General features: G+C 54.6%; 1 protein-coding gene across 2 annotated transcripts in view; it reads left to right on the top strand.

Annotated features, from left to right (window-relative positions):
* Positions 1–26,660, top strand: part of erbb4b (erb-b2 receptor tyrosine kinase 4b) — a 1,694,493-nt gene that overhangs the window by 1,525,088 nt on the left and 142,745 nt on the right. For both annotated transcript variants that reach the window (XM_085985415.1, XM_085985416.1), the window contains exon 24: positions 24,480–24,577. In XM_085985415.1, the coding sequence (XP_085841541.1) occupies positions 24,480–24,577 (98 nt within the window). The remainder of the gene's footprint in view (positions 1–24,479; positions 24,578–26,660) is intronic.

Genomic DNA, 26,660 nt, shown 5'->3' with positions numbered 1-26,660 from the left:
CTCGCGTTCACACTCACCTCAGCTCGTGTCTTCACACTGACCTCAGCTTGTGTTCACACTGACCTCAGCTCGTGTTCACACTGACCTCAGCTCGTGTTCACACTCACCTCAGCTCGTGTGTTCACACTGACCTCAGCTCGTGTTCACACTGACCTCAGCTCGTGTTCCCACTGACCTCAGCTCGTGTGTTCACACTGACCTCAGCTCTTGTGTTCACACTGACCTCAGCTCGTGTTCACACTGACCTCAGCTCGTGTGTTCACACTGACCTCAGCTCGTGTGTTCACTCTGACCTCAGCTCGTGTGTTCACACTGACCTCAGCTCGTGTTCCCACTGACCTCAGCTCATGCGTTCACACTGACCTCAGCTCGTGTTCCCACTGACCTCAGCTCCTGTGTTTCCACTGACCTCGGCTCATGTTCACACTGACCACAGCTCGTGTTTTCACACTGACCTCGGCTCGTGTTCACACTGACCTCAGCTCGTGTGTTCACACTGACCTCAGCTCGTGTTCACACTTACCGCCGCTCGTGTGTTCACACTGACCGCAGCTCGTATTCACACTGACCTCAGCTCGTGTGTTCACTCTGACCGCAGATCATGTTCACACTGACCTCAGCTCGTGTGTTCACACTGACCGCAGCTCGTGTGTTCACACTGACCGCAGCTCGTGTGTTCACACTGACCTCAGCTCGTGTTCACACTGACCGCAGCTCATGTTCACACTGACCTCAGCTCGTGTTCACACTGACCTCAGCTCGTGTGTTCACACTGACCTCAGCTCGTGTGTTCACACTGACCTCAGCTCGTGTGCTCACACTGACCTCAGCTCGTGTGTTCACACTGACCTCAGCTCGTGTGCTCACACTGACCTCAGCTCGTGTTCAAACTGACCGCAGCTCGTGTGTTCACACTGACCGCTGCTCGTGTGTTCACACTGACCTCAGCTTGTGTTCACACTGACCGCAGCTCGTGTGTTCACACTGACCTCAGCTCGTGTGTTCACACTGACCGCAGCTCGTGTGTTCACACTGACCTCAGCTCGTGTTCACACTGACCTCAGCTCGTGTGTTCACACTGACCGCAGCTCGTGTTCACACTGACTGCAGCTCGTGTTCACACTGACCTCAGCTCGTGTGCTCACACTGACCTCAGCTCGTGTTCACATTGAACTCAGCTCGTGTGTTCACACTGACCGCAGCTCGTATTCACACTGACCGCAGCTCGTGTATTCACACTGACTTCAGCTCGTGTTCACACTGACCTCAGCTCGTGTTCACATTGAACTCTGCTCGTGCGTTCACACTGACCGCAGCTCGTATTCACACTGACCGCAGCTCGTGTTCACACTGACCTCAGCTCGTATTCACACTGACCGCAGCTCGTGTTAACACTGACCGCAGCTCGTGTTAACACTGACCGCAGCTCGTCTGTTCACACTGACCGCAGCTCATGTTCACACTGACCGCAGCTCGTGTGTTCACACTGACCGCCGCTCGTGTGTTCACACTGACCGCAGCTCGTGTGTTCACACTGACCGCCGCTCGTGTGTTCACACTGACCGCAGCTCGTGTGTTCACACTGACCGCAGCTCGTGTTCACACTGACCTCAGCTCGTGTTCACACTGACCTCAGCTCGTGTTCACACTGACCTCAGCTCGTGTGTTCACACTAACCGCAGCTCATCTGTTCACACTGACCGCAGCTCGTGTTCACACTGACCGCTGCTCGTGTGTTCACACTGACCTCAGCTCGTGTGTTCACACTGACCTCAGCTCGTGTGTTCAGACTGACCTCGGCTGATGTGTTCACAGTGACCGCAGCTCGTGTGTTCACACTGACCGCAGCTCGTGTTCACACTGACTTCAGCTCGTGTTTACACTGACCTCAGCTCGTGTTCACACTGACCTGAGCTCGTGTTCACACTGACCTCAGCCCGTGTGTTCACACTGACCTCAGCTCGTGTTCACACTGACTTCAGCTCGTGTTCACACTGACCTCAGCTCGTGTTCACACTGACCTCAGCTCGTGTTCACACTGACCTGAGCTCGTGTTCACACTGACCTCAGCTCGTGTGTTCACACTGACCTCAGCTCGTGTGTTCACACTGACCTCAGCTCGTGTTCACACTGACCTCAGCTCGTGTGTTCACACTGACCTCAGCTCGTGTTCACACTGACCTCAGCTCGTGTTCACACTGACCTCAGCTCGTGTTCACACTGACCTGAGCTCGTGTTCACACTGACCTCAGCCCTTGTGTTCACACTGACCTCAGCTCGTGTTCACACTGACTTCAGCTCGTGTTCACACTGACCTCAGCTCGTGTTCACACTGACCTCAGCTCGTGTTCACACTGACCTCAGCTCGTGTTCACACTGACTTCAGCTCGTGTGTTCACACTGACCCCAACTCGTGTTCACACTGACCGTAGCTCGTGTTCACACTGACCTCAGCTCGTGTTCACACTGACCGCAGCTCGTGTTCACACTGACCTCAGCTCGTGTGTTCACACTGACCGCAGATCGCGTGTTCACAGTGACCTCAGCTCGCGTGTTCACACTGACCGCAGCTCGTGTGTTCACACTGACCTCAGCTCATGTGTTCACACTGACCGCAGCTCGTGTTCACACTGACCTCAGCTCGTGTTCACACTGACCTCAACTCATGTTTTCACACTGACCTCAGCTCGTGTTCCCACTGACCTCAGCTCCTGTGTTTCCACTGACCTCGGCTCGTGTTCACACTGACCTCAGCTCGTGTGTTCACACTGACCTCAGCTCGTGTTCACACTTACCGCCGCTCGTGTGTTCACACTGACCGCAGCTCGTATTCACACTGACCTCAGCTCGTGTGTTCACTCTGACCGCAGATCATGTTCACACTGACCTCAGCTCGTGTGTTCACACTGACCGCAGCTCGTGTGTTCACACTGACCGCAGCTCGTATTCACACTGACCTCAGCTCGTGTGTTCACTCTGACCGCAGATCATGTTCACACTGACCTCAGCTCGTGTGTTCACACTGACCTCAGCTCGTATGTTCACACTGACCGCAGCTCGTGTGTTCACACTGACCCCAGCTCGTGTTCACACTGACTCCAGCTCGTGTTCACACTGACCTCAGCTCGTGTTCACACTGACCTCAGCTCGTGTGTTCACACTGACCTCAGCTCGTGTTCACACTGACCTCAGCTCGTGTGTTCACACTGAACCCACCTCGTGTTCACACTGACCTCAGCTCGTGTGTTCACACTGACCTCAGCTCGTGTGTTCACACTGACCTCAGCTCGTGTGTTCACTCTGACCTCAGCTCGTATGTTCACACTGACCGCAGCTCGTGTTCACACTGACCTCAGCTCGTGTGTTCACACTGACCCCAGCTCGTGTTCACACTGACCTCAGCTCGTGTGTTCACACTGACCTCAGCTCGTGTGTTCACACTGACCGCAGCTCGTGTTCACACTGACCTCAGCTCGCGTGTTCACACTGACCTCAGCTCGCGTGTTCACACTGACCGCAGCTCGTGTTCACACTGACCGCAGCTCGTGTTCACACCGACCTCAACTCATATTCACACTGACCGCAGCGCGTGTTCACACTGACCTCAGCTCGTGTGTTCACACTGATCGCAGCTCGTGTGTTCACACTGACTGCAGCTCATTTTCACACTGACCTCAGCTCGTGTGTTCACACTGACCTCAGCTCGTGTTCACATTGACCGCGGCTCGTGTTCACACTGACCGCAGCTCGTGTTCACACTGACCTCAGCTCGTGTGCTCACACTGACCTCAGCTCGTGTTCACTCTGACCGCAGCCCGTGTGCTCACCCTGACCTCAGCTCATGTGCTCACGCTGAACGCAACTCGTGTGTTCGCGCTGACCGCAGCTTGTGTGTTCACGTTGACCGCAGCTCGTGTTCACACTGACCGCAGCTCGTGTTCACGCTGACCGCAGCTCGTGTTCACGCTGACCGCAGCTCGTGTTCACGCTGACCTCAGCTCGTGTGTTCACACTGACCTCAGCTTGTGTTCACACTGACCGCAGCTCGTGTGTTCACACTGACCTCAGCTCGTGTGTTCACACTGACCGCAGCTCGTGTGTTCACACTGATCTCAGCTCGTGTTCACACTGACCTCAGCTCGTGTGTTCACACTGACCGCTGCTCGTGTGTTCACACTGACCACAGCTCGTGTGTTCACACTGACCTCAGCTCGTGTGTTCACACTGACCACTGCTCGTGTGTTCACACTGACCACAGCTCGTGTGTTCACACTGACCGCAGCTCGTGTTCACACTGACCTCAGCTCGTGTGTTCACACTGACCGCAGCTCATGTGTTCACGCTGACCTCAGCTCGTGTTCACACTGACATCAGCTCGTGTGTTCACACTGACCCCAGCTCGTGTTCACACTGACCTCAGCTCGTGTGTTCACACTGACCTCAGCGCGTGTGTTCACGCTGACCTCAGCTCGTGTTCACACTGACCTCAGCTCGTGTGTTCCCACTGAAACCAGCTCGTGTTCACACTGACCTCAGCTCGTGTGTTCACACTGACCGCAGCTCGTATGTTCACACTGACCGCAGCTCGTGTGTTCACACTGACCCCAGCTCGTGTTCACACTGACCCCAGCTCGTGTTCACACTGACCTGAGCTCGTGTTCACACTGACCTCAGCTCATGTGTTCACACTGACCTCAGCTCGTGTGTTCACACTGAACCCACCTCGTGTTCACACTGACCTCAGCTCGTGTGTTCACACTGACCTCAGCTCGTGTGTTCACTCTGACCTCAGCTCGTATGTTCAAACTGACCGCAGCTCGTGTTCACACTGACCTCAGCTCGTGTGTTCACACTGACCCCAGCTCGTGTTCACACTGACCTCAGCTCCTGTGTTCACACTGACCTCAGCTCGCGTGTTCACACTGACCTCAGCTCGCGTGTTCACACTGACCTCAGCTCGCGTGTTCACGCTGACCGCAGCTCGTGTGTTCACACTGACCGCAGCTCATTTTCACACTGACCTCAGCTCGCGTGTTCACACTGACCTCAGCTCGCGTGTTCACACTGACCGCAGCTCGTGTTCACACTGACCGCAGCTCGTGTTCACACCGACCTCAACTCATATTCACACTGACCGCAGCGCGTGTTCACACTGACCTCAGCTCGTGTGTTCACACTGATCGCAGCTCGTGTGTTCACACTGACTGCAGCTCATTTTCACACTGACCTCAGCTCGTGTGTTCACACTGACCTCAGCTCGTGTTCACATTGACCGCGGCTCGTGTTCACACTGACCGCAGCTCGTGTTCACACTGACCTCAGCTCGTGTGCTCACACTGACCGCGGCTCGTGTTCACACTAACCGCAGCTCGTGTTCACACTGACCTCAGCTCGTGTTCACACTGACCTCAGCTCGTGTGTTCACACTGACCTCAGCTCGTGTTCACACTGACCGCGGCTCGTGTTCACACTGACCGCAGCTCGTGTTCACACTGACCTCAGCTCGTGTTCACACTGACCTCAGCTCGTGTGTTCACACTGACCTCAGCTCGTGTTCATACTGACCCCAGCTCGGGTTCATACTGACCTCAGCTCGTGTGTTCACACTGACCGCAGCTCGTGTGTTCACACTGACCGCAGCTCGTGTGTTCACACTGACCTCAGCTCGTGTTCACACTGACCGCAGCTCGTGTTCACAATGACCTCAGCTCGTGTTCAAACTGACCGCAGCTCGTGTGTTCACACTGACCTCAGCTTGTGTTCACACTGACCGCAGCTCGTGTGTTCACACTGACTTCAGCTCGTGTGTTCACACTGACCGCAGCTCGTGTGTTCACACTGACCTCAGCTCGTGTTCACACTGACCTCAGCTCGTGTGTTCACACTGACCGCTGCTCGTGTGTTCACACTGACCACAGCTCGTGTGTTCACACTGACCGCAGCTCGTGTTCAAACTGACCACAGCTCGTGTGTTCACGCTGACCTCAGCTCGTGTTCACACTGACATCAGCTCGTGTGTTCACACTGACCCCAGCTTGTGTTCACACTGACCTCAGCTCGTGTGTTCACACTGACCTCAGCTCGTGTGTTCACACTGACCCCAGCTCGTGTTCACACTGACCCCAGCTCGTGTTCACACTGACCTCAGCTCGTGTTCACATGGACCGCAGCTCGTGTGTTCACGCTGACCTCAGCTCGTGTGTTCACGCTGACCTCAGCTCGTGTTCACACTGACCTCAGCTCGTGTGTTCACACTGACCCCAGCTCGTGTTCACACTGACCCCAGCTCGTGTTCACACTGACCCCAGCTCGTGTTCACACTGACCTCAGCTCGTGTTCACACTGACCTCAGCTCGTGTGTTCACACTGACCTCAGCTCGTGTGTTCACACTGAACCCACCTCGTGTTCACACTGACCTCAGCTCGTGTGTTCACACTGTCCTCAGCTCGTATGTTCACACTGACCGCAGATCGTGTTCACACTGACCACAGCTCGTGTGTTCACACTGACCCCAGCTCGTGTTCCCACTGACCTCAGCTCGTGCGTTCACACTGACCTCAGCTCGTGTGTTCACACTGACCGCAGCTCGTGTTCACACTGACCTCAGCTCCTGTGTTCACACTGACCGCAGCTCGTGTTCACACTGACCTCAGCTCGCGTGTTCACACTGACCTCAGCTCGCGTGTTCACACTGACCGCAGCCCGTGTTCACACTGACCGCAGCTCGTGTTCACACCGACCTCAACTCATGTTCACACTGACCGCAGCGCGTGTTCACACTGACCTCAGCTCGTGTGTTCACACTGACCGCAGCTCGTGTGTTCACACTGACCGCAGCTCATGTTCACACTGACCTCAGCTCGCGTGTTCACACTGACCTCAGCTCGCGTGTTCACACTGACCGCAGCCCGTGTTCACACTGACCGCAGCTCGTGTTCACACCGACCTCAACTCATGTTCACACTGACCGCAGCGCGTGTTCACACTGACCTCAGCTCGTGTGTTCACACTGACCGCAGCTCGTGTGTTCACACTGACCGCAGCTCATGTTCACACTGACCTCAGCTCGTGTGTTCACACTGACCTCAGCTCGTGTTCACACTGACCGCGGCTCGTGTTCACACTGACCGCAGCTCATGTTCACACTGACCTCAGCTCGTGTGTTCACACTGACCTCAGCTCGTGTTCACACTGACCTCAGCTCATGTGTTCACACTGACCTCAGCTCGTGTTCATACTGACCTCAGCTGGTGTTCACACTGACCTCAGCTGGTGTTCACACTGACCTCAGCTCGTGTTCACACTGACCTCAGCTCGTGTTCACACTGACCTCAGCTCGTGTTCATACTGACCTCAGCTGGTGTTCACACTGACCTCAGCTCGTGTGTTCACACTGACCTCAGCTCGTGTTCTCACTGACCTCAGCTCGTGTTCACACTGACCTCAGCTCGTGTATTCACACCGACCTCAGCTCGTGTTCACACTGACCGCAACTCGTGTTCACACTGACCTCAGCTCGCGTGTTCACACTGACCGCAGCTCGTGTTCACACTGACCGCAGCTCGTGTTCACACTGACTCAGCTCGTGTTCACACTGACCTCAGCTCGTGTGTTCACACTGACCTCAGCTCGTGTTCATACTGACCCCAGCTCGGGTTCATACTGACCTCAGCTCGTGTGTTCACACTGACCGCAGCTCGTGTGTTCACACTGACCGCAGCTCGTGTGTTCACACTGACCTCAGCTCGTGTTCACACTGACCGCAGCTCGTGTTCACACTGACCTCAGCTCGTGTTCAAACTGACCGCAGCTCGTGTGTTCACACTGACCTCAGCTCGTGTGTTCACACTGACCGCAGCTCGTGTGTTCACACTGACCTCAGCTCGTGTTCACACTGACCTCAGCTCGTGTGTTCACACTGACCGCTGCTCGTGTGTTCACACTGACCACAGCTCCTGTGTTCACACTGACCGCAGCTCGTGTTCAAACTGACCACAGCTCGTGTGTTCACGCTGACCTCAGCTCGTGTTCACACTGACATCAGCTCGTGTGTTCACACTGACCCCAGCTTGTGTTCACACTGACCTCAGCTCGTGTGTTCACACTGACCTCAGCTCGTGTGTTCACACTGACCCCAGCTCGTGTTCACACTGACCCCAGCTCGTGTTCACACTGACCTCAGCTCGTGTTCACATGGACCGCAGCTCTTGTGTTCACGCTGACCTCAGCTCGTGTGTTCACGCTGACCTCAGCTCGTGTTCACACTGACCTCAGCTCGTGTGTTCACACTGACCCCAGCTCGTGTTCACACTGACCCCAGCTCGTGTTCACACTGACCCCAGCTCGTGTTCACACTGACCTCAGCTCGTGTTCACACTGACCTCAGCTCGTGTGTTCACACTGACCTCAGCTCGTGTGTTCACACTGAACCCACCTCGTGTTCACACTGACCTCAGCTCGTGTGTTCACACTGTCCTCAGCTCGTATGTTCACACTGACCGCAGATCGTGTTCACACTGACCACAGCTCGTGTGTTCACACTGACCCCAGCTCGTGTTCCCACTGACCTCAGCTCGTGCGTTCACACTGACCTCAGCTCGTGTGTTCACACTGACCGCAGCTCGTGTTCACACTGACCTCAGCTCCTGTGTTCACACTGACCGCAGCTCGTGTTCACACTGACCTCAGCTCGCGTGTTCACACTGACCTCAGCTCGCGTGTTCACACTGACCGCAGCCCGTGTTCACACTGACCGCAGCTCGTGTTCACACCGACCTCAACTCATGTTCACACTGACCGCAGCGCGTGTTCACACTGACCTCAGCTCGTGTGTTCACACTGACCGCAGCTCGTGTGTTCACACTGACCGCAGCTCATGTTCACACTGACCTCAGCTCGTGTGTTCACACTGACCTCAGCTCGTGTTCACACTGACCGCGGCTCGTGTTCACACTGACCGCAGCTCGTGTTCACACTGACCTCAGCTCGTGTGTTCACACTGACCTCAGCTCGTGTTCACACTGACCTCAGCTCATGTGTTCACACTGACCTCAGCTCGTGTTCATACTGACCTCAGCTGGTGTTCACACTGACCTCAGCTCGTGTTCTCACTGACCTCAGCTCGTGTTCACACTGACCTCAGCTCGTGTATTCACACCGACCTCAGCTCGTGTTCACACTGACCGCAACTCGTGTTCACACTGACCTCAGCTCGCGTGTTCACACTGACCGCAGCTCGTGTACACACTGACCGCAGCTCGTGTTCTCACTGACCTCAGCTCGTGTTCACACTGACCTCAGCTCGTGTTCACACTGACCTCAGCTCGTGTGCTCACACTGACCTCAGCTCGGGTTCACTCTGACCGCAGCTCGTGTGCTCACCCTGACCTCAGCTCGTGTGCTCACGCTGACCGCAACTCGTGTGTTCGCGCTGACCGCAGCTTGTGTGTTCACGTTGACCGCAGCTCGTGTTCACACTGACCGCAGCTCGTGTTCACGCTGACCGCAGCTCGTGTTCACGCTGACCGCAGCTCGTGTTCACGCTGACCGCAGCTCGTGTTCACGCTGACCTCAGCTCGTGTGTTCACACTGACCGCAGCTCGTGTTCACACTGACCTCAACTCGTGTTCGCACTGACCGCAGCTCGTGTGCTCACACTGATCTCGGCTCGTGTGTTCACACTGACCTCAGCTCGTGTTCACACTGAACTCAGCTCGTGTTCACAGTGACCGCAGCTCCTGTGTTCATACTGACCTCAGCTCATGTGTTCACACTGACCTCAGCTAGTGTTCACACTGACCTCAGCTCGTGTTCACACTGACCTCAGCTCGTGTGTTCACACTGACCTCAGCTCGTGTGTTCACACTGACCTCAGCTCGTGTTCACACTGACCGCAGCTCGTGTTCACACTGACCTCAGCTCGTGTTCAAACTGACCGCAGCCCGTGTGTTCACACTGACCTCAGCTCGTGTGTTCACACTGACCTCAACTCGTGTTCGCACTGACCGCAGCTCGTGTGCTCACACAGATCTCGGCTCGTGTGTTCACACTGACCTCTGCTCGTGTTCACACTGAACTCAGCTCGTGTTCACACTGACCGCTGCTCGTGTGTTCACACTGACCTCAGCTTGTGTTCACACTGACCGCAGCTCATGTGTTCACACTGACCTCAGCTCGTGTGTTCACACGGACCGCAGCTCGTGTGTTCACACTGACCTCAGCTCGTGTTCACACTGACCTCAGCTCGTGTGTTCACACTGACCGCTGCTCGTGTGTTCACACTGACCACAGCTCGTGTGTTCCCACTGACCTCAGCTCGTGTTCACACTGACCGCAGCTCGTGTTCACATTGACCTCAGCTCGTGTTCACACTCACCTCAGCTCGTGTTCATACTGACCTCAGCTCGTGTGTTCACACTGACCGCAGCTCGTCTGTTCACACTGACCGCAGCTCGTGTTCACACTGACCGCAGCTCGTGTGTTCACACTGACCTCAGCTCGTGTGTTCAGGCTGACCTCGGCTCATGTGTTCACAGTGACCGCAGCTCGTGTGTTCACACTGACCGCAGCTCGTGTGTTCACACTGATATCAGCTCGTGTGTTCACACTGACCTCAGCTCGCGTTCACACTGACCGCAGCTCGTGTTCACACTGACCGCAGCTCGTGTGTTCACACTGATCTCAGCTCGTGTGTTCAGACTGACCTCGGCTCATGTGTTCACAGTGACCGCAGCTCGTGTGTTCACAATGACCGCAGCTCATGTTCACACTGACCTCGGCTCGTGTGCTCACACTGACCTCAGCTCGTGTTCACACTGACCGCAGCTCGTGTTCACATTGACCTCAGCTCGTGTTCACACTGACCTCAGCTCGTGTTCATACTGACCTCAGCTTGTGTTCACACTGACCTCAGCTCGTGTGTTCACACTGACCTCAGCTCGTGTTCACACTCACCTCTGCTCGTGTGTTCACACTGACCTCAGCTCGTGTTCACACTGACCTCAGCTTGTGTTCACACTCAGCTCAGCTCGTGTTCACACTCACCTCAGCTCGTGTGTTCACACTGACCTCAGCTCGTGTTCTCACTGACCTCAGCTTGTGTTCACACTGACCTCAGCTCGCGTTCACACTCACCTCAGCTCGTGTCTTCACACTGACCTCAGCTTGTGTTCACACTGACCTCAGCTCGTGTTCACACTGACCTCAGCTCGTGTTCACACTGACCTCAGCTCGTGTTCACACTCACCTCAGCTCGTGTGTTCACACTGACCTCAGCTCGTGTTCACACTGACCTCAGCTCGTGTTCCCACTGACCTCAGCTCGTGTGTTCACACTGACCTCAGCTCTTGTGTTCACACTGACCTCAGCTCGTGTTCACACTGACCTCAGCTCGTGTGTTCACTCTGACCTCAGCTCGTGTTCCCACTGACCTCAGCTCGTGTTCACACTGACCTCAGCTCGTGTTCCCACTGACCTCAGCTCGTGTGTTCACTCTGACCTCAGCTCGTGTTCCCACTGACCTCAGCTCGTGTTCACACTGACCTCAGCTCGTGTTCCCACTGACCTCAGCTCGTGTTCACACTGACCTCAGCTCGTGTTCAAACTGACCGCAGCTCATGTTCACACTGACCTCAGCTCGTGTTCACACTGACCTCAGCTCGTGTGTTCACACTGACCTCAGCTCGTGTGTTCACACTGACCTCAGCTTGTGTTCACACTCAGCTCAGCTCGTGTTCACACTCACCTCAGCTCGTGTGTTCACACTGACCTCAGCTCGTGTTCTCACTGACCTCAGCTTGTGTTCACACTGACCTCAGCTCGCGTTCACACTCACCTCAGCTCGTGTCTTCACACTGACCTCAGCTTGTGTTCACACTGACCTCAGCTTGTGTTCACACTGACCTCAGCTCGTGTTCACACTGACCTCAGCTCGTGTTCACACTCACCTCAGCTCGTGTGTTCACACTGACCTCAGCTCGTGTTCACACTGACCTCAGCTCGTGTTCCCACTGACCTCAGCTCGTGTGTTCACACTGACCTCAGCTCTTGTGTTCACACTGACCTCAGCTCGTGTTCACACTGACCTCAGCTCGTGTGTTCACACTGACCTCAGCTCTTGTGTTCACACTGACCTCAGCTCGTGTTCCCACTGACCTCAGCTCGTGTTCACACTGACCTCAGCTCGTGTTCAAACTGACCGCAGCTCATGTTCACACTGACCTCAGCTCGTGTTCACACTGACCTCAGCTCGTGTGTTCACACTGACCTCAGCTCGTGTTCACACTGACCTCAGCTCGTGTTCAAACTGACCGCAGCTCATGTTCACACTGACCTCAGCTCGTGTTCACACTGACCTCAGCTCGTGTGTTCACACTGACCTCAGCTCGTGTGTTCACACTGACCTCAGCTCGTGTGTTCACACTGACCTCAGCTCATGTTTTCACACTGACCTCAGCTCGTGTGTTCACACTGACCTCAGCTCGTGTGTTCACACTGACCTCAGCTCGTGTTCACACTGACCTCAGCTAGTGTGTTCACACTGACCCCAGCTCGTGTGTTCACACTGACCTCAGCTCGTGTGTTCACACTGACCGCAGCTCGTGTTCCCACTGACCTCAGCTCGTGTGTTCACACTGACCTCAGCTCGTGTGTTCACACTGACCTCAGCTCGTGTGTTCACACTGACCTCAGCTCGTGTTCACACTGACCTCAGCTCGTGTGTTCACACTGACCTCAGCTCGTGTTCCCACTGACCTCAGCTCGTGTGTTCACACTGACCTCAGCTCGTGTTCATACTGACCGCAGCTCATGTTCACACTGACCTCAGCTCGTGTTCACACTGACCTCAGCTCGTGTGTTCACACTGACCTCAGCTCGCGTGTTCACACTGACAGCAGCTCGTGTGTTCACTCTGACCTCAGCTCGTGTGTTCACACTGACCTCAGCTCGTGTTCACACTGACCCCAGCTCGTGTTCCCACTGACCTCAGCTCCTGTGTTTCCACTGACCTCGGCTCATGTTCACACTGACCACAGCTCGTGTTTTCACACTGACCTCGGCTCGTGTTCACACTGACCTCAGCTCGTGTGTTCACACTGACCTCAGCTCGTGTTCACACTTACCGCCGCTCGTGTGTTCACACTGACCGCAGCTTGTATTCACACTGACCTCAGCTCGTGTGTTCACTCTGACCGCAGATCATGTTCACACTGACCTCAGCTCGTGTGTTCACACTGACCGCAGCTCGTGTGTTCACACTGACCGCAGCTCGTGTGTTCACACTGACCTCAGCTCGTGTTCACACTGACCGCAGCTCATGTTCACACTGACCTCAGCTCGTGTTCACACTGACCTCAGCTCGTGTGTTCACACTGACCTCAGCTCGTGTGCTCACACTGACCTCAGCTCGTGTTCAAACTGACCGCAGCTCGTGTGTTCACACTGACCGCTGCTCGTGTGTTCACACTGACCTCAGCTTGTGTTCACACTGACCGCAGCTCGTGTGTTCACACTGACCTCAGCTCGTGTGTTCACACTGACCGCAGCTCGTGTGTTCACACTGACCTCAGCTCGTGTTCACACTGACCTCAGCTCGTGTGTTCACACTGACCGCAGCTCGTGTTCACACTGACTGCAGCTCGTGTTCACACTGACCTCAGCTCGTGTGCTCACACTGACCTCAGCTCGTGTTCACATTGAACTCAGCTCGTGTGTTCACACTGACCGCAGCTCGTATTCACACTGACCGCAGCTCGTGTATTCACACTGACTTCAGCTCGTGTTCACACTGACCTCAGCTCGTGTTCACATTGAACTCTGCTCGTGTGTTCACACTGACCGCAGCTCGTATTCACACTGACCGCAGCTCGTGTTCACACTGACCTCAGCTCGTATTCACACTGACCGCAGCTCGTGTTAACACTGACCGCAGCTCGTGTTAACACTGACCGCAGCTCGTCTGTTCACACTGACCGCAGCTCGTGTGTTCACACTGACCGCCGCTCGTGTGTTCACACTGACCGCAGCTCGTGTGTTCACACTGACCGCCGCTCGTGTGTTCACACTGACCGCAGCTCGTGTGTTCACACTGACCGCAGCTCGTGTTCACACTGACCTCAGCTCGTGTTCACACTGACCTCAGCTCGTGTTCACACTGACCTCAGCTCGTGTGTTCACACTAACCGCAGCTCATCTGTTCACACTGACCGCAGCTCGTGTTCACACTGACCGCTGCTCGTGTGTTCACACTGACCTCAGCTCGTGTGTTCACACTGACCTCAGCTCGTGTGTTCAGACTGACCTCGGCTGATGTGTTCACAGTGACCGCAGCTCGTGTGTTCACACTGACCGCAGCTCGTGTTCACACTGACTTCAGCTCGTGTGTTCACACTGACCTCAGCTCGTGTTCACACTGACCTCAGCTCGTGTTCACACTGACCTCAGCTCGTGTTTACACTGACCTCAGCTCGTGTTCACACTGACCTGAGCTCGTGTTCACACTGACCTCAGCCCGTGTGTTCACACTGACCTCAGCTCGTGTTCACACTGACTTCAGCTCGTGTTCACACTGACCTCAGCTCGTGTTCACACTGACCTCAGCTCGTGTTCACACTGACCTGAGCTCGTGTTCACACTGACCTCAGCTCGTGTGTTCACACTGACCTCAGCTCGTGTGTTCACACTGACCTCAGCTCGTGTTCACACTGACTTCAGCTCGTGTTCACACTGACCTCAGCTCGTGTTCACACTGACCTCAGCTCGTGTTCACACTGACCTCAGCTCGTGTTCACACTGACTTCAGCTCGTGTGTTCACACTGACCCCAACTCGTGTTCACACTGACCGCAGCTCGTGTTCACACTGACCTCAGCTCGTGTTCACACTGACCCCAACTCGTGTTCACACTGACCGCAGCTCGTGTTCACACTGACCTCAGCTCGTGTTCACACTGACCCCAACTCGTGTTCACACTGACCGCAGCTCGTGTTCACACTGACCTCAGCTCGTGTTCACACTGACCCCAACTCGTGTTCACACTGACCGCAGCTCGTGTTCACACTGACCCCAGCTTGTGTTCACACTGACCTCAGCTCGTGTTCTCACTGACCTCAGCTCCTGTTCACACTGACCTCAGCTCGTGTTCACACTGACTTCAGCTCGTGTGTTCACACTGACCCCAACTCGTGTTCACACTGACCGCAGCTCATGTTCACACTGACCTCAGCTCGTGTTCACACTGACCTCAGCTCGTGTTCACACTGACCTCAGCTCGTGTTCACACTGACCTCAGCTCGTGTTCACACTGACCTCAGCTCGTGTTCACACTGACCTCAGCTCCTGTTCACACTGACCTCAGCTCCTGTTCACACTGACCTCAGCTCGTGTTCACACTGACCTCAGCTCCTGTTCACACTGACCTCAGCTCCTGTTCACACTGACCTCAGCTCGTGTTTACACTGACCGCAGCTCTTGTGTTCACACTGACCGCAGCTCGTGTTCGCACTGACCTCAGCTCGTGTTCACACTGACCGCAGCTCTTGTGTTCACACTGACCGCAGCTCGTGTTCGCACTGACCTCAGCTCGTGTTCACACTGACCGCAGCTCTTGTGTTCACACTGACCGCAGCTCGTGTTCACACTGACCTCAGATCGCGTGTTCACACTGACCTCAGCTCGTGTTTACACTCACCTCAGCTCATGTTCACACTGACCGCAGCTCGTGTGTTCACACTGACCGCAGCTCGTGTTCACACTGACCGCAGCTCGTGTTCACACTGACCTCAGATCGCGTGTTCACACTGACCTCAGCTCGTGTGTTCACACTGACCTCAGCTCGTGTTCACACTGACCTCAGCTCCTGTTCACACTGACCTCAGCTCCTGTTCACACTGACCTCAGCTCGTGTTCACACTGACCTCAGCTCCTGTTCACACTGACCTCAGCTCCTGTTCACACTGACCTCAGCTCGTGTTTACACTGACCGCAGCTCTTGTGTTCACACTGACCGCAGCTCGTGTTCACACTGACCTCAGATCGCGTGTTCACACTGACCTCAGCTCGTGTGTTCACACTGACCACAGCTCGTGTTTTCACACTGACCTCGGCTCGTGTTCACACTGACCTCAGCTCGTGTGTTCACACTGACCTCAGCTCGTGTGTTCACACTGACCACAGCTCGTGTTCACACTGACCTCAGCTCGTGTGTTCACACTGACCTCAGCTCGTGTTTTCACACTGACCTCGGCTCGTGTTCACACTGACCTCAGCTCCTGTGTTTCCACTGACCTCAGCTCGTGTGTTCACACTGACCACAGCTCGTGTTTTCACACTGACCTCGGCTCGTGTTCACACTGACCTCAGCTCGTGTGTTCACACTGACCTCAGCTCGTGTTCACACTTACCGCCGCTCGTGTGTTCACACTGACCGCAGCTCGTATTCACACTGACCTCAGCTCGTGTGTTCACTCTGACCGCAGATCATGTTCACACTGACCTCAGCTCGTGTGTTCACACTGACCGCAGCTCGTGTGTTCACACTGACCGCAGCTCGTGTGTTCACACTGACCTCAGCTCGTGTTCACACTGACCGCAGCTCATGTTCACACTGACCTCAGCTCGTGTTCGCACTGACCTCAGCTCGTGTGTTCACACTGACCTCAGCTCGTGTGCTCACACTGACCTCAGCTCGTGCTCAAACTGACCGCAGCTCGTGTGTTCACACTGACCGCTGCTCGTGTGTTCACACTGACCTCAGCTTGTGTTCACACTGACCGCAGCTCGTGTGTTCACACTGACCTCAGCTCGTGTGTTCACACTGACCGCAGCTCGTGTGTTCACACTGACCTCAGCTCGTGTTCACACTGACCTCAGCTCGTGTGTTCACACTGACCGCTGCTCGTGTGTTCACACTGACCACAGCTCGTGTGTTCACACTGACCGCAGCTCGTGTTCACACTGACCTCAGATCGTGTGTTCACACTGACCGCAGCTCGTGTTCACACTGACCGCAGCTCGTGTTCACACTGACCTCAGCTCGTGTGCTCACACTGACCTCAGCTCGTGTTCACATTGAGCTCAGCTCGTGTGTTCACACTGACCGCAGCTCGTATTCACACTGACCGCAGCTCGTGTATTCACACTGACTTCAGCTCGTGTTCACACTGACCTCAGCTCGTGTTCACATTGAACTCTGCTCGTGTGTTCACACTGACCGCAGCTCGTATTCACACTGACCGCAGCTCGTGTTCACACTGACCTCAGCTCGTATTCACACTGACCGCAGCTCGTGTTAACACTGACCGCAGCTCGTCTGTTCACACTGACCGCAGCTCGTGTTCACACTGACCGCAGCTCGTGTGTTCACACTGACCGCCGCTCGTGTGTTCACACTGACCGCAGCTCGTGTGTTCACACTGACCGCCGCTCGTGTGTTCACACTGACCGCAGTTCGTGTGTTCACACTGACCGCAGCTCGTGTTCACACTGACCTCAGCTCGTGTTCACACTGACCTCAGCTCGTGTTCACACTGACCTCAGCTCGTGTGTTCACACTGACCGCAGCTCATCTGTTCACACTGACCGCAGCTCGTGTTCACACTGACCGCAGCTCGTGTTCACACTGACCGCAGCTCGTGTGTTCACACTGACCTCAGCTCGTGTGTTCAGACTGACCTCGGCTCCTGTGTTCACAGTGACCGCAGCTCGTGTGTTCACACTGACCGCAGCTCGTGTGTTCACACTGACCTCAGCTCGTGTGTTCACACTGACCTCAGCTCGTGTGTTCAGACTGACCTCGGCTGATGTGTTCACAGTGACCGCAGCTCGTGTGTTCACACTGACCGCAGCTCATGTTCACACTGACCTCGGCTCGTGTGCTCACACTGACCTCAGGTCATCTGTTCACACTGACCTCAGCTCGTGTGTTCACACTGACCTGAGCTTGTGTTCACACTGACCTCAGCTCGCGTGTTCACACTGACCTCAGCTCGTGTTCACACTGACTTCAGCTCGTGTGTTCACACTGACCTCAGCTCGTGTTCACACTGACCTCAGCTCGTGTTTACACTGACCTCAGCTCGTGTTCACACTGACCTGAGCTCGTGTTCACACTGACCTCAGCCCTTGTGTTCACACTGACCTCAGCTCGTGTTCACACTGACTTCAGCTCGTGTTCACACTGACCTCAGCTCGTGTTCACACTGACCTCAGCTCGTGTTCACACTGACCTGAGCTCGTGTTCACACTGACCTCAGCTCGTGTGTTCACACTGACCTCAGCTCGTGTTCACACTGACCTCAGCTCGTGTTCACACTGACCTCAGCTCGTGTTCACACTGACCTCAGCTCGTGTTCACACTGACCTCAGCTCGTGTGTTCACACTGACCTCAGCTCGTGTGTTCACACTGACCTCAGCTCGTGTGTTCACACTGACCTCAGCTCGTGTTCACACTGACCCCAGCTCGTGTTCACACTGACCTCAGCTCGTGTTCACACTGACCTCAGCTCGTGTTCACACTGACCTCAGCTCGTGTTCACACTGACCTCAGCTCGTGTTCACACTGACCTCAGCTCGTGTTCACACTGACCTCAGCTCGTGTTCACACTGACCGCAGCTCGTGTTCACACTGACCTCAGCTCGCGTGTTCACACTGACCCCAACTCGTGTTCTCACTGACCTCAGCTCGTGTGTTCACACTGACTTCAGCTCGTGTGTTCACACTGACCCCAACTCGTGTTCACACTGACCGCAGCTCGTGTTCACACTGACCTCAGCTCGTGTGTTCACACTGACCGCAGCTCGTGTGTTCACACTGACCGCAGCTCGTGTTCACACTGACCGCAGCTCGTGTGTTCACACTGACCGCAGCTCGTGTTCACACTGACCTCAGCTCGTGTTCACACTGACCTCAGCTCATGTTCTCACTGACCGCAGCTCGTGTTCACACTGACCTCAGCTCGTGTTCACACTGACCTCAGCTCGTGTTCACACTGACCTCAGCTCGTGTTCACACTGACCTCAGCTCGTGTTCTCACTGACCTCAGCTCGCGTGTTCACACTGACCGCAGCTCGTGTTCACACTGACCTCAGCTCCTGTTCTCACTGACCTCAGCTCATGTTTACACTGACCGCAGCTCTTGTGTTCACACTGACCTCAGCTCGTGTGTTCACACTGACCTCAGCTCGTGTTTACACTGACCGCAGCTCTTGTGTTCACACTGACCGCAGCTCGTGTTCACACTGACCTCAGCTCGTGTGTTCACACTGACCGCAGATCGCGTGTTCACAGTGACCTCAGCTCGCGTGTTCACTCTGACAGCAGCTCGTGTGTTCGCACTGACCTCAGCTCGCGTGTTCACACTGACCGCAGCTCGTGTTCACACTGACCTCAGCTCGTGTTCCCACTGACCGCAGCCCGTGTGTTCACACTGACCTCGGCTCCTGTGCTCACACTGACCGCAGCCCGTGTGTTCACACTGACCTTAGCTCGTGTTCACACTGACCTCAGCTCGTGTGTTCACACTGACCGCAGCTCCTGTTCTCACTGACCGCAGCTCGTGTTCACACTGACCGCAGCTCATGTTCACACTGACCGCAACTCGTGTGTTCACACTGACCGCGGCTCGTGTGTTCACACTGACCTCAGCTCGTGTTCACACTGACCGCAGCTCGTGTGTTCACACTGACCGCAGCTCGTGTTCACACTGACCGCAGCTTGTGTTCACACTGACCGCAGCCCGTGTGTTCACACTGACCTCAGCTCGTGTTCACACTGACCGCAGCTCGTGTGTTCACACTGACCGCAGCTCGTGTTCACACTGACCGCAGCTCGTGTGTTCACACTGACCGCAGCTCGTGTGTTCACACTGACCTCAGCTCGTGTTCACACTGACCGCAGCTCATGTTCACACTGACCGCAACTCGTGTGTTCACACTGACCGCAGCTCGTGTGTTCACACTGACCGCAGCTCGTGTGTTCACACTGACCACAGCTCGTGTTCATACTGACCTCAGCTCGTGTTCACAATGACTGCAGCTCGTGTTCACACTGACCGCAGCTCGTGTTCACACTGACCTCAGCTCGTGTTCACACTGACGTCGGCTCATGTGCTCACACTGACCGCGGCTCGTGTGTTCTCACTGACCGCAGCTCGTGTGTTCACACTGACCTCAGCTCGTGTTCACACTGACCGCAGCTCGTGTTCACACTGACCGCAGCTTGTGTTCACACTGACCGCAGCTCGTGTTCACACTGACCTCAGCTCGTGTGTTCACACTGACCGCAGCTCATGTTCACACTGACCTCAGCTCGTGTGTTCACACTGACCTCAGCTCGTGTTCACACTGACTTCAGCTCGTGTTCACACTGACCTCAGCTCGTGTGTTCACACTGACCGCAGCTCATGTTCACACTGACCTCAGCTCATGTGTTCACACTGACCTCAGCTCGTGTGTTCACACTGACCGCAGCTCGTGTTCACACTGACCTCAGCTCGTGTGTTCACACTGACCGCAGCTCGTGTTCACACTGACCTCAGCTCGTGTGTTCACACTGACCCCAGCTCGTGTTCACACTGACCTCAGCTCGTGTTCACACTGACCTGAGCTCGTGTTCTCACTGACGTCAGCTCATGTGTTCACACTGACCACAGCTCATGTTCACACTGACCTTAGCTCATGTTCACACTGACCTCAGCTCGTGTTCACACTGATAGCAGCTCGTGTTCACACTGACCTCAGCTGGTGTTCACACTGACTGCAGCTCGTGTTCACACTGACCTCAGCTCATGTTCACACTGACCTCAGCTCGTGTTCACACTGATAGCAGCTCGTGTTCACACTGACCTCAGCTCGTGTTCACACTGACCTCAGCTCGTGTGTTCACACTGACCGCAGCTCGTGTTCACACTGACCTCAGCTCGTGTGTTCACACTGACCGCAGCTCGTGTTCACACTGACCTCAGCTCGTGTGTGCACACTGACCGCAGCTCGTGTTCACACTGACCTCAGCTCGTGTTCTCACTGACGTCAGCTCATGTGTTCACACTGACCACAGCTCATGTTCACACTGACCTCAGCTCATGTTCACACTGACCTCAGCTCGTGTTCACACTGATAGCAGCTCGTGTTCACACTGACCTCAGCTCGTGTTCACACTGCCCGCAGCTCATGTGTTCACACTGACCTCAGCTCGTGTTCACACTGACTGCAGCTCGTGTTCACACTGACCTCAGCTCGTGTGTTCACACTGACCGCAGCTCGTGTTCACACTGACCTCAGCTCGTGTGTTCACACTGACCGCAGCTCGTGTTCACACTGACCTCAGCTCGTGTTCTCACTGACGTCAGCTCGTGTGTTCACACTGACCACAGCTCATGTTCACACTGACCTCAGCTCGTGTTCACACTGATAGCAGCTCGTGTTCTCACTGACGTCAGCTCGTGTGTTCACACTGACCACAGCTCATGTTCACACTGACCTCAGCTCATGTTCACACTGACCTCAGCTCGTGTTCACACTGATAGCAGCTCGTGTTCACACTGACCTCAGCTCGTGTTCACACTGACTGCAGCTCGTGTTCACACTGACCTCAGCTAGTGTGTTCACACTCACCTCAGCTCGTGTTCACACTGACCGCAGCCCGTGTGTTCACGCTGACCTCAGCTCGTGTTCACACTGACCTCAACTCGTGTGTTCACACTGACCGCAGTTCGTGTGTTCACACTGACCTCAGCTCGTGTTCACACCGACCGCGGCTCGTGTTCACACTGACCGCAGCTCGTGTTCACACTGACCGCAGCTCGTGTGTTCACACTGACCTCAGCTCGTGTGTTCACACTGACCGCAGCTCGTGTTCACACTGACCGCAGCTCGTGCTCACACTGACCGCAGCTCGTGTTCACACTGACCTCGGCTCGTGTTCACACTGACCTCAGCTCGTGTGTTCACACTGACCGCAGATCGCGTGCTCACACTGACCTCAGCTCGTGTGTTCACACTGACCTCAGCTCGTGTGTTCACACTGAACCCAGCTCGTGTTCACACTGACCTCAGCTCTTGTTCACACTGACCTCAGCTCGTGTGTTCACACTGACCTCAGCTCGTGTTCACACTGACCGCAGCTCGTGTGTTCACACTGACCTCAGCTCGTGTGTTCACACTGACCGCAGCCCGTGTTCACACTGACCGCAGCTCATGTTCACACTGACCTCAGCTCGTGTGTTCACACTGACCGCAGCTCGTGTTCACACTGACCGCAGCTCGTGTGTTCACACTGACCGCAGCTCGTGTTCACACTGACCTCAGCTCATGTGTTCACACTGACCGCAGCTCGTGTTCACACTGACCGCAGCTCGTGCTCACACTGACCGCAGCTCGTGTTCACACTGACCTCAGCTCATGTTCACACTGACTTCAGCTCGTGTGTTCACACTGACCGCAGCTCGTGTTCACACTGACCGCAGCTCGTGTTCACACTGACCTCAGCTCGTGTTCACACTGACCTCAGCTCGTGTTCACACTGACCGCAGCTCGTGTGTTCACACTGACATCAGCTCGTGTGTTCACACTGACCGCAGCTCGTGTGTTCACACTGACCGCAGCTCATGTTCACACTGACCGCCGCTCGTGTGTTCACACTGACCGCCGCTCGTGTGTTCACACTGACCTCAGCTAGTGTGTTCACACTGACCCCAGCTCGTGTGTTCACACTGACCGCAGCTCGTGTGTTCACACTGACCGCAGCTCGTGTGTTCACACTGACCGCAGCTCGTGTTCACACTGACCGCCGCTCATGTGTTCACACTGAACTCAGCTCGTGTGTTCACACTGACCGCAGCTCGTGTTCACACTGACCTCAGCTCGTGTGTTCACACTGACCGCAGCTCGTGTGTTCACACTGACCGCAGCTCGTGTGTTCACACTGACCTCAGCTCGTGTGTTCACACTGACCGCAGCTTGTGTTCACACTGGCCGCAGCTCGTGTGTTCACACTGACCGCAGTTCGTGTGTTCACACTGACCTCAGCTCGTGTGTTCACACTGACTGCAGCTCGTATGTTCACACTGACCTAAACTCGTATGTTGACACTGACCGCAGCTCGGGTTCACACTGCCCGCAGCTCATGTGTTCACACTGACCTAAGCTCGTATGTTGACACTGACCGCAGCTCGTGTTCACACTGCCCGCAGCTCGTGTGTTCACACTGCCCGCAGCTCGTGTGTTCACACTGACCGCAGCTCGTGTGTTCACACTGACCGCAGCTCGTGTTCACACTGACCGCCGCTCATGTGTTCACTGAACTCAGCTCGTGTGTTCACACTGACCTCTGCTCGTGTGTTCACACTGACCTCTGCTCGTGTTCACACTGACCTCAGCTCCTGTGTTCACACTGACCGCAGCTCGTGTGTTCACACCGACCGCAGCTCGTGTGTTCACACTGACCTCAGCTCGTGTGTTCACACTGACCGCAGCTTGTGTTCACACTGGCCGCAGCTCGTGTGTTCACACTGACCGCAGTTCGTGTGTTCACACTGACCTCAGCTCGTGTGTTCACACTGACTGCAGCTCGTATGTTCACACTGACTTAAACTCGTATGTTGACACTGACTGCAGCTCGGGTTCACACTGCCCGCAGCTGATGTGTTCACACTGACCTAAGCTCGTATGTTGACACTGACCGCAGCTCGTGTTCACACTGCCCGCAGCTCGTGTGTTGACACTGACCGCAGCTCGTGTGTTCACACTGACCGCAGCTCGTGTTCACACTGACCGCCGCTCATGTGTTCACTGAACTCAGCTCGTGTGTTCACACTGACCTCTGCTCGTGTTCACACTGACCTCAGCTCGTGTGTTCACACTGACCGCAGCTCGTGTGTTCACACTGACCGCAGCTCGTGTGTTCACACTGACCTCAGCTCGTGTGTTCACACTGACCGCAGTTCGTGTGTTCACACTTACCTCAGCTCGTGTGTTCACACTGACCGCAGCTCGTGTGTTCACACTGCCCTCAGCTCGTGTGTTCACACTGACCTAAGCTCGTATGTTGACACTGACCGCAGCTCGTGTTCACACTGCCCACAGCTCGTGTGTTCACACTGACCTAAGCTCGTATGTTGACACTGACCGCAGCTCGTGTTCACACTGCCCACAGCTCGTGTGTTCACACTGACCTAAGCTCGTATGTTGACACTGACCGCAGCTCGTGTTCACACTGGCCGCAGCTCGTATCTGAAGCTGATACAATACTGAAAATGAAATGTTGCTACTTGGCTGAATGTATGCTGTCGAATTTGTAAAATTTTATTTTTACAGTTTATTTTGTCTTGGTATTTGTGATGCTTAATTACTTTCAATTTATGAACCATTGTTAGTTTATTGTACATGTTTGAATTTATCACGACATATTTTAAATTTGTCACGGATTACCATGCGATATTCGCACTTTTTTATAAGTTGCCATTTTTCTTGCTGCTTGTCCTAGGCTGGATGATTGATGCTGACAGCAGGCCCAAGTTCAAAGAATTGGCAGCGGAATTTTCTAGAATGGCTCGAGATCCACAGAGGTACTTGGTAATTCAGGTCAGTCTAATTTGATTTCTGCTTCTCACTCGGAATTATTGTATGATTAAAAGCTGAAAAAATAAATCCTTCCGACCATCCATGTTAAACGGCACACTGGTGACCAGCACTTGTTTGTGCTTCCTGAGTCTCTTGTATTAAAGAGCTGGCACTGTCAGCTTGGAATCACAAGGCAGTTCACTAGAGCCCCGAGTGAAGCTGGGCCAACTCTGCACCAGCCGCTTGCCCTTCCTATAGAAGTGACTCATAAGAACAGGAGGAGGCCATTCAGCCCCTCCAGCTGTTCCACCTTTCAGTTAGATCATGGCTGATCTGTATCTTAACTCCATTTACCAGCCTTTGTTCCAGATCGCTTAATACCTGGGCCTAACAGAAATCTATCCATCTCAATTTTGAAATGTTCAATTGACCCCCAGCCTCAGCAGCTTTTTGTGGGAGAGAGTTCCAGATTTCCACTACCCTTTGTGTGAAGAAGTGCTTCCTGACATCACCCCTAGCTCTAATTTTAAGGTTATGTCTCCTTGTTCTGGACTCCCTCACCAGAGGAAATAGTTTCTATCTACCCTATCAACTCCTTTAATCATCTTAAACACCTCAATTAGATCACCCCTTCATCTTCTATACTCAAGGGACTACAAGCCTATTCATGCAAGAAACCCCCGTTCCTTCTTCTAAATCATTGAAACTCTCCAGTGTTTTTGTCCCCTGCCCCCTATTTTAACTCAGGCCAGGTTTTGGGTGGGTGGCCGGCTGACCCTGCTGCTCCAGAAAGGAGGCTCGAACTATTTTAACTCCTCGCCCAAAGGCAAGACCAAAGTAGATGGCGACATTGACTTCAGGGGGCGTCTTGTGGGATGGAGTCTCGTGCTCAAGGAAGGGGTGGAGAGCCCGTCACAAGGGGAGGCCTAAACTCAGTTGTGTATTGTAACTTTGAGCATAGCCTTATGTATCTGAGCTGCTAGAAAGTGCACAAAGTGTGTATCGCTGTGAATGTGTAAAAGAGGTTTCAACTCCCATTTACTGCATTGTCTGTGTGCTTCACCCCTCCGAGCTCTCTGCGTTTCTCCAATTCTCACCTCTTGTGCAGCCCTGATTTCCTTCTCCCCACGATTGGTGGCTGTGCCTTCAGCTATCCAAACTCTGGAATTCCCTCCCTAAACTTCTCCATCTCTCCACCTCTCGCTGTCCTAATATCTCCTTATGTGGCTCGGTGCCAGATTTTGTCAGATTTACGCTCCTGTGAAGCGCCTTGGGCCGTTTTACTACGTTAAAGGCGCTATATAAATGCAAGTTGTTGTTGTTGCACCCCCCTCCCCTTCCACGTAACCAATAATCACCCAGGAGCGCCCCCCGGTGACACAGTGGCTAAGTGCAGACCAAGAAGGTCTCATGTTTGATAACTATCTGTGCCGAGTGAGCAGCCATTTGGACTCTGTCATTGGCCTCAGCACCCCTGGACCAAGAAGTGGAAGGTCAGCCGGGGTGGGGTCCTGCTCCTGATCAGTAATTAGCTTCGCTAGGACAGGACTGGGCTCAGCTCGGATGCCCGCCTCCGGCCCAATACAGTTCAATAGCCCGTCGACACTCACTGTCTGAACAACACATGTGAAAAGGCATTGCTTGGATAAGATGCTGGATTCCTGTGGAACCAAATCCCAGTTGTCACTGTCTGATGAGGAGGGGAGAAAATTGGATGGGGCCTGTTTATCCATTAATAATACACCATTCACTTTAGCTACTGCCATATACAGAATCTGAATGACATGTCACAAGACAACTGGCTCTTAAAATAATAGCAGACTCCTCGTCCTGTGCAGATTGTAATCCGTGCAGTCTGCACACTGTGCTCATAGTCCATAATACCAGCCTGCCTTTTCAGACAGGCCAGGGAAGATTGATCTACAAGGGAGCAGGTGCATGAATTAAAGGAAGACTTGTTTCAAACGGGAGCAGCCTCAGCAGTTTCCTCAGCGACACACTGCCCTTGTGCTGACGCTGGCAATACTGACAGGCAATCTCAAGAGTTTTCAAAGCAAATTGCAAGCAAGAGCCCTTGGTATGCTTGTCCACTTGGCAAGACTTC

This window comes from Somniosus microcephalus, chromosome 4, assembly GCF_052327205.1.
Source record: "Somniosus microcephalus isolate GS21.2 chromosome 4, FLI_Smic_1.0, whole genome shotgun sequence".
In the NCBI taxonomy this organism is placed as follows: Eukaryota; Metazoa; Chordata; class Chondrichthyes; order Squaliformes; family Somniosidae; genus Somniosus; species Somniosus microcephalus.
Note: the sequence above shows the minus strand (reverse complement) of the source record. Positions and strands in the feature narration are given on the sequence as shown.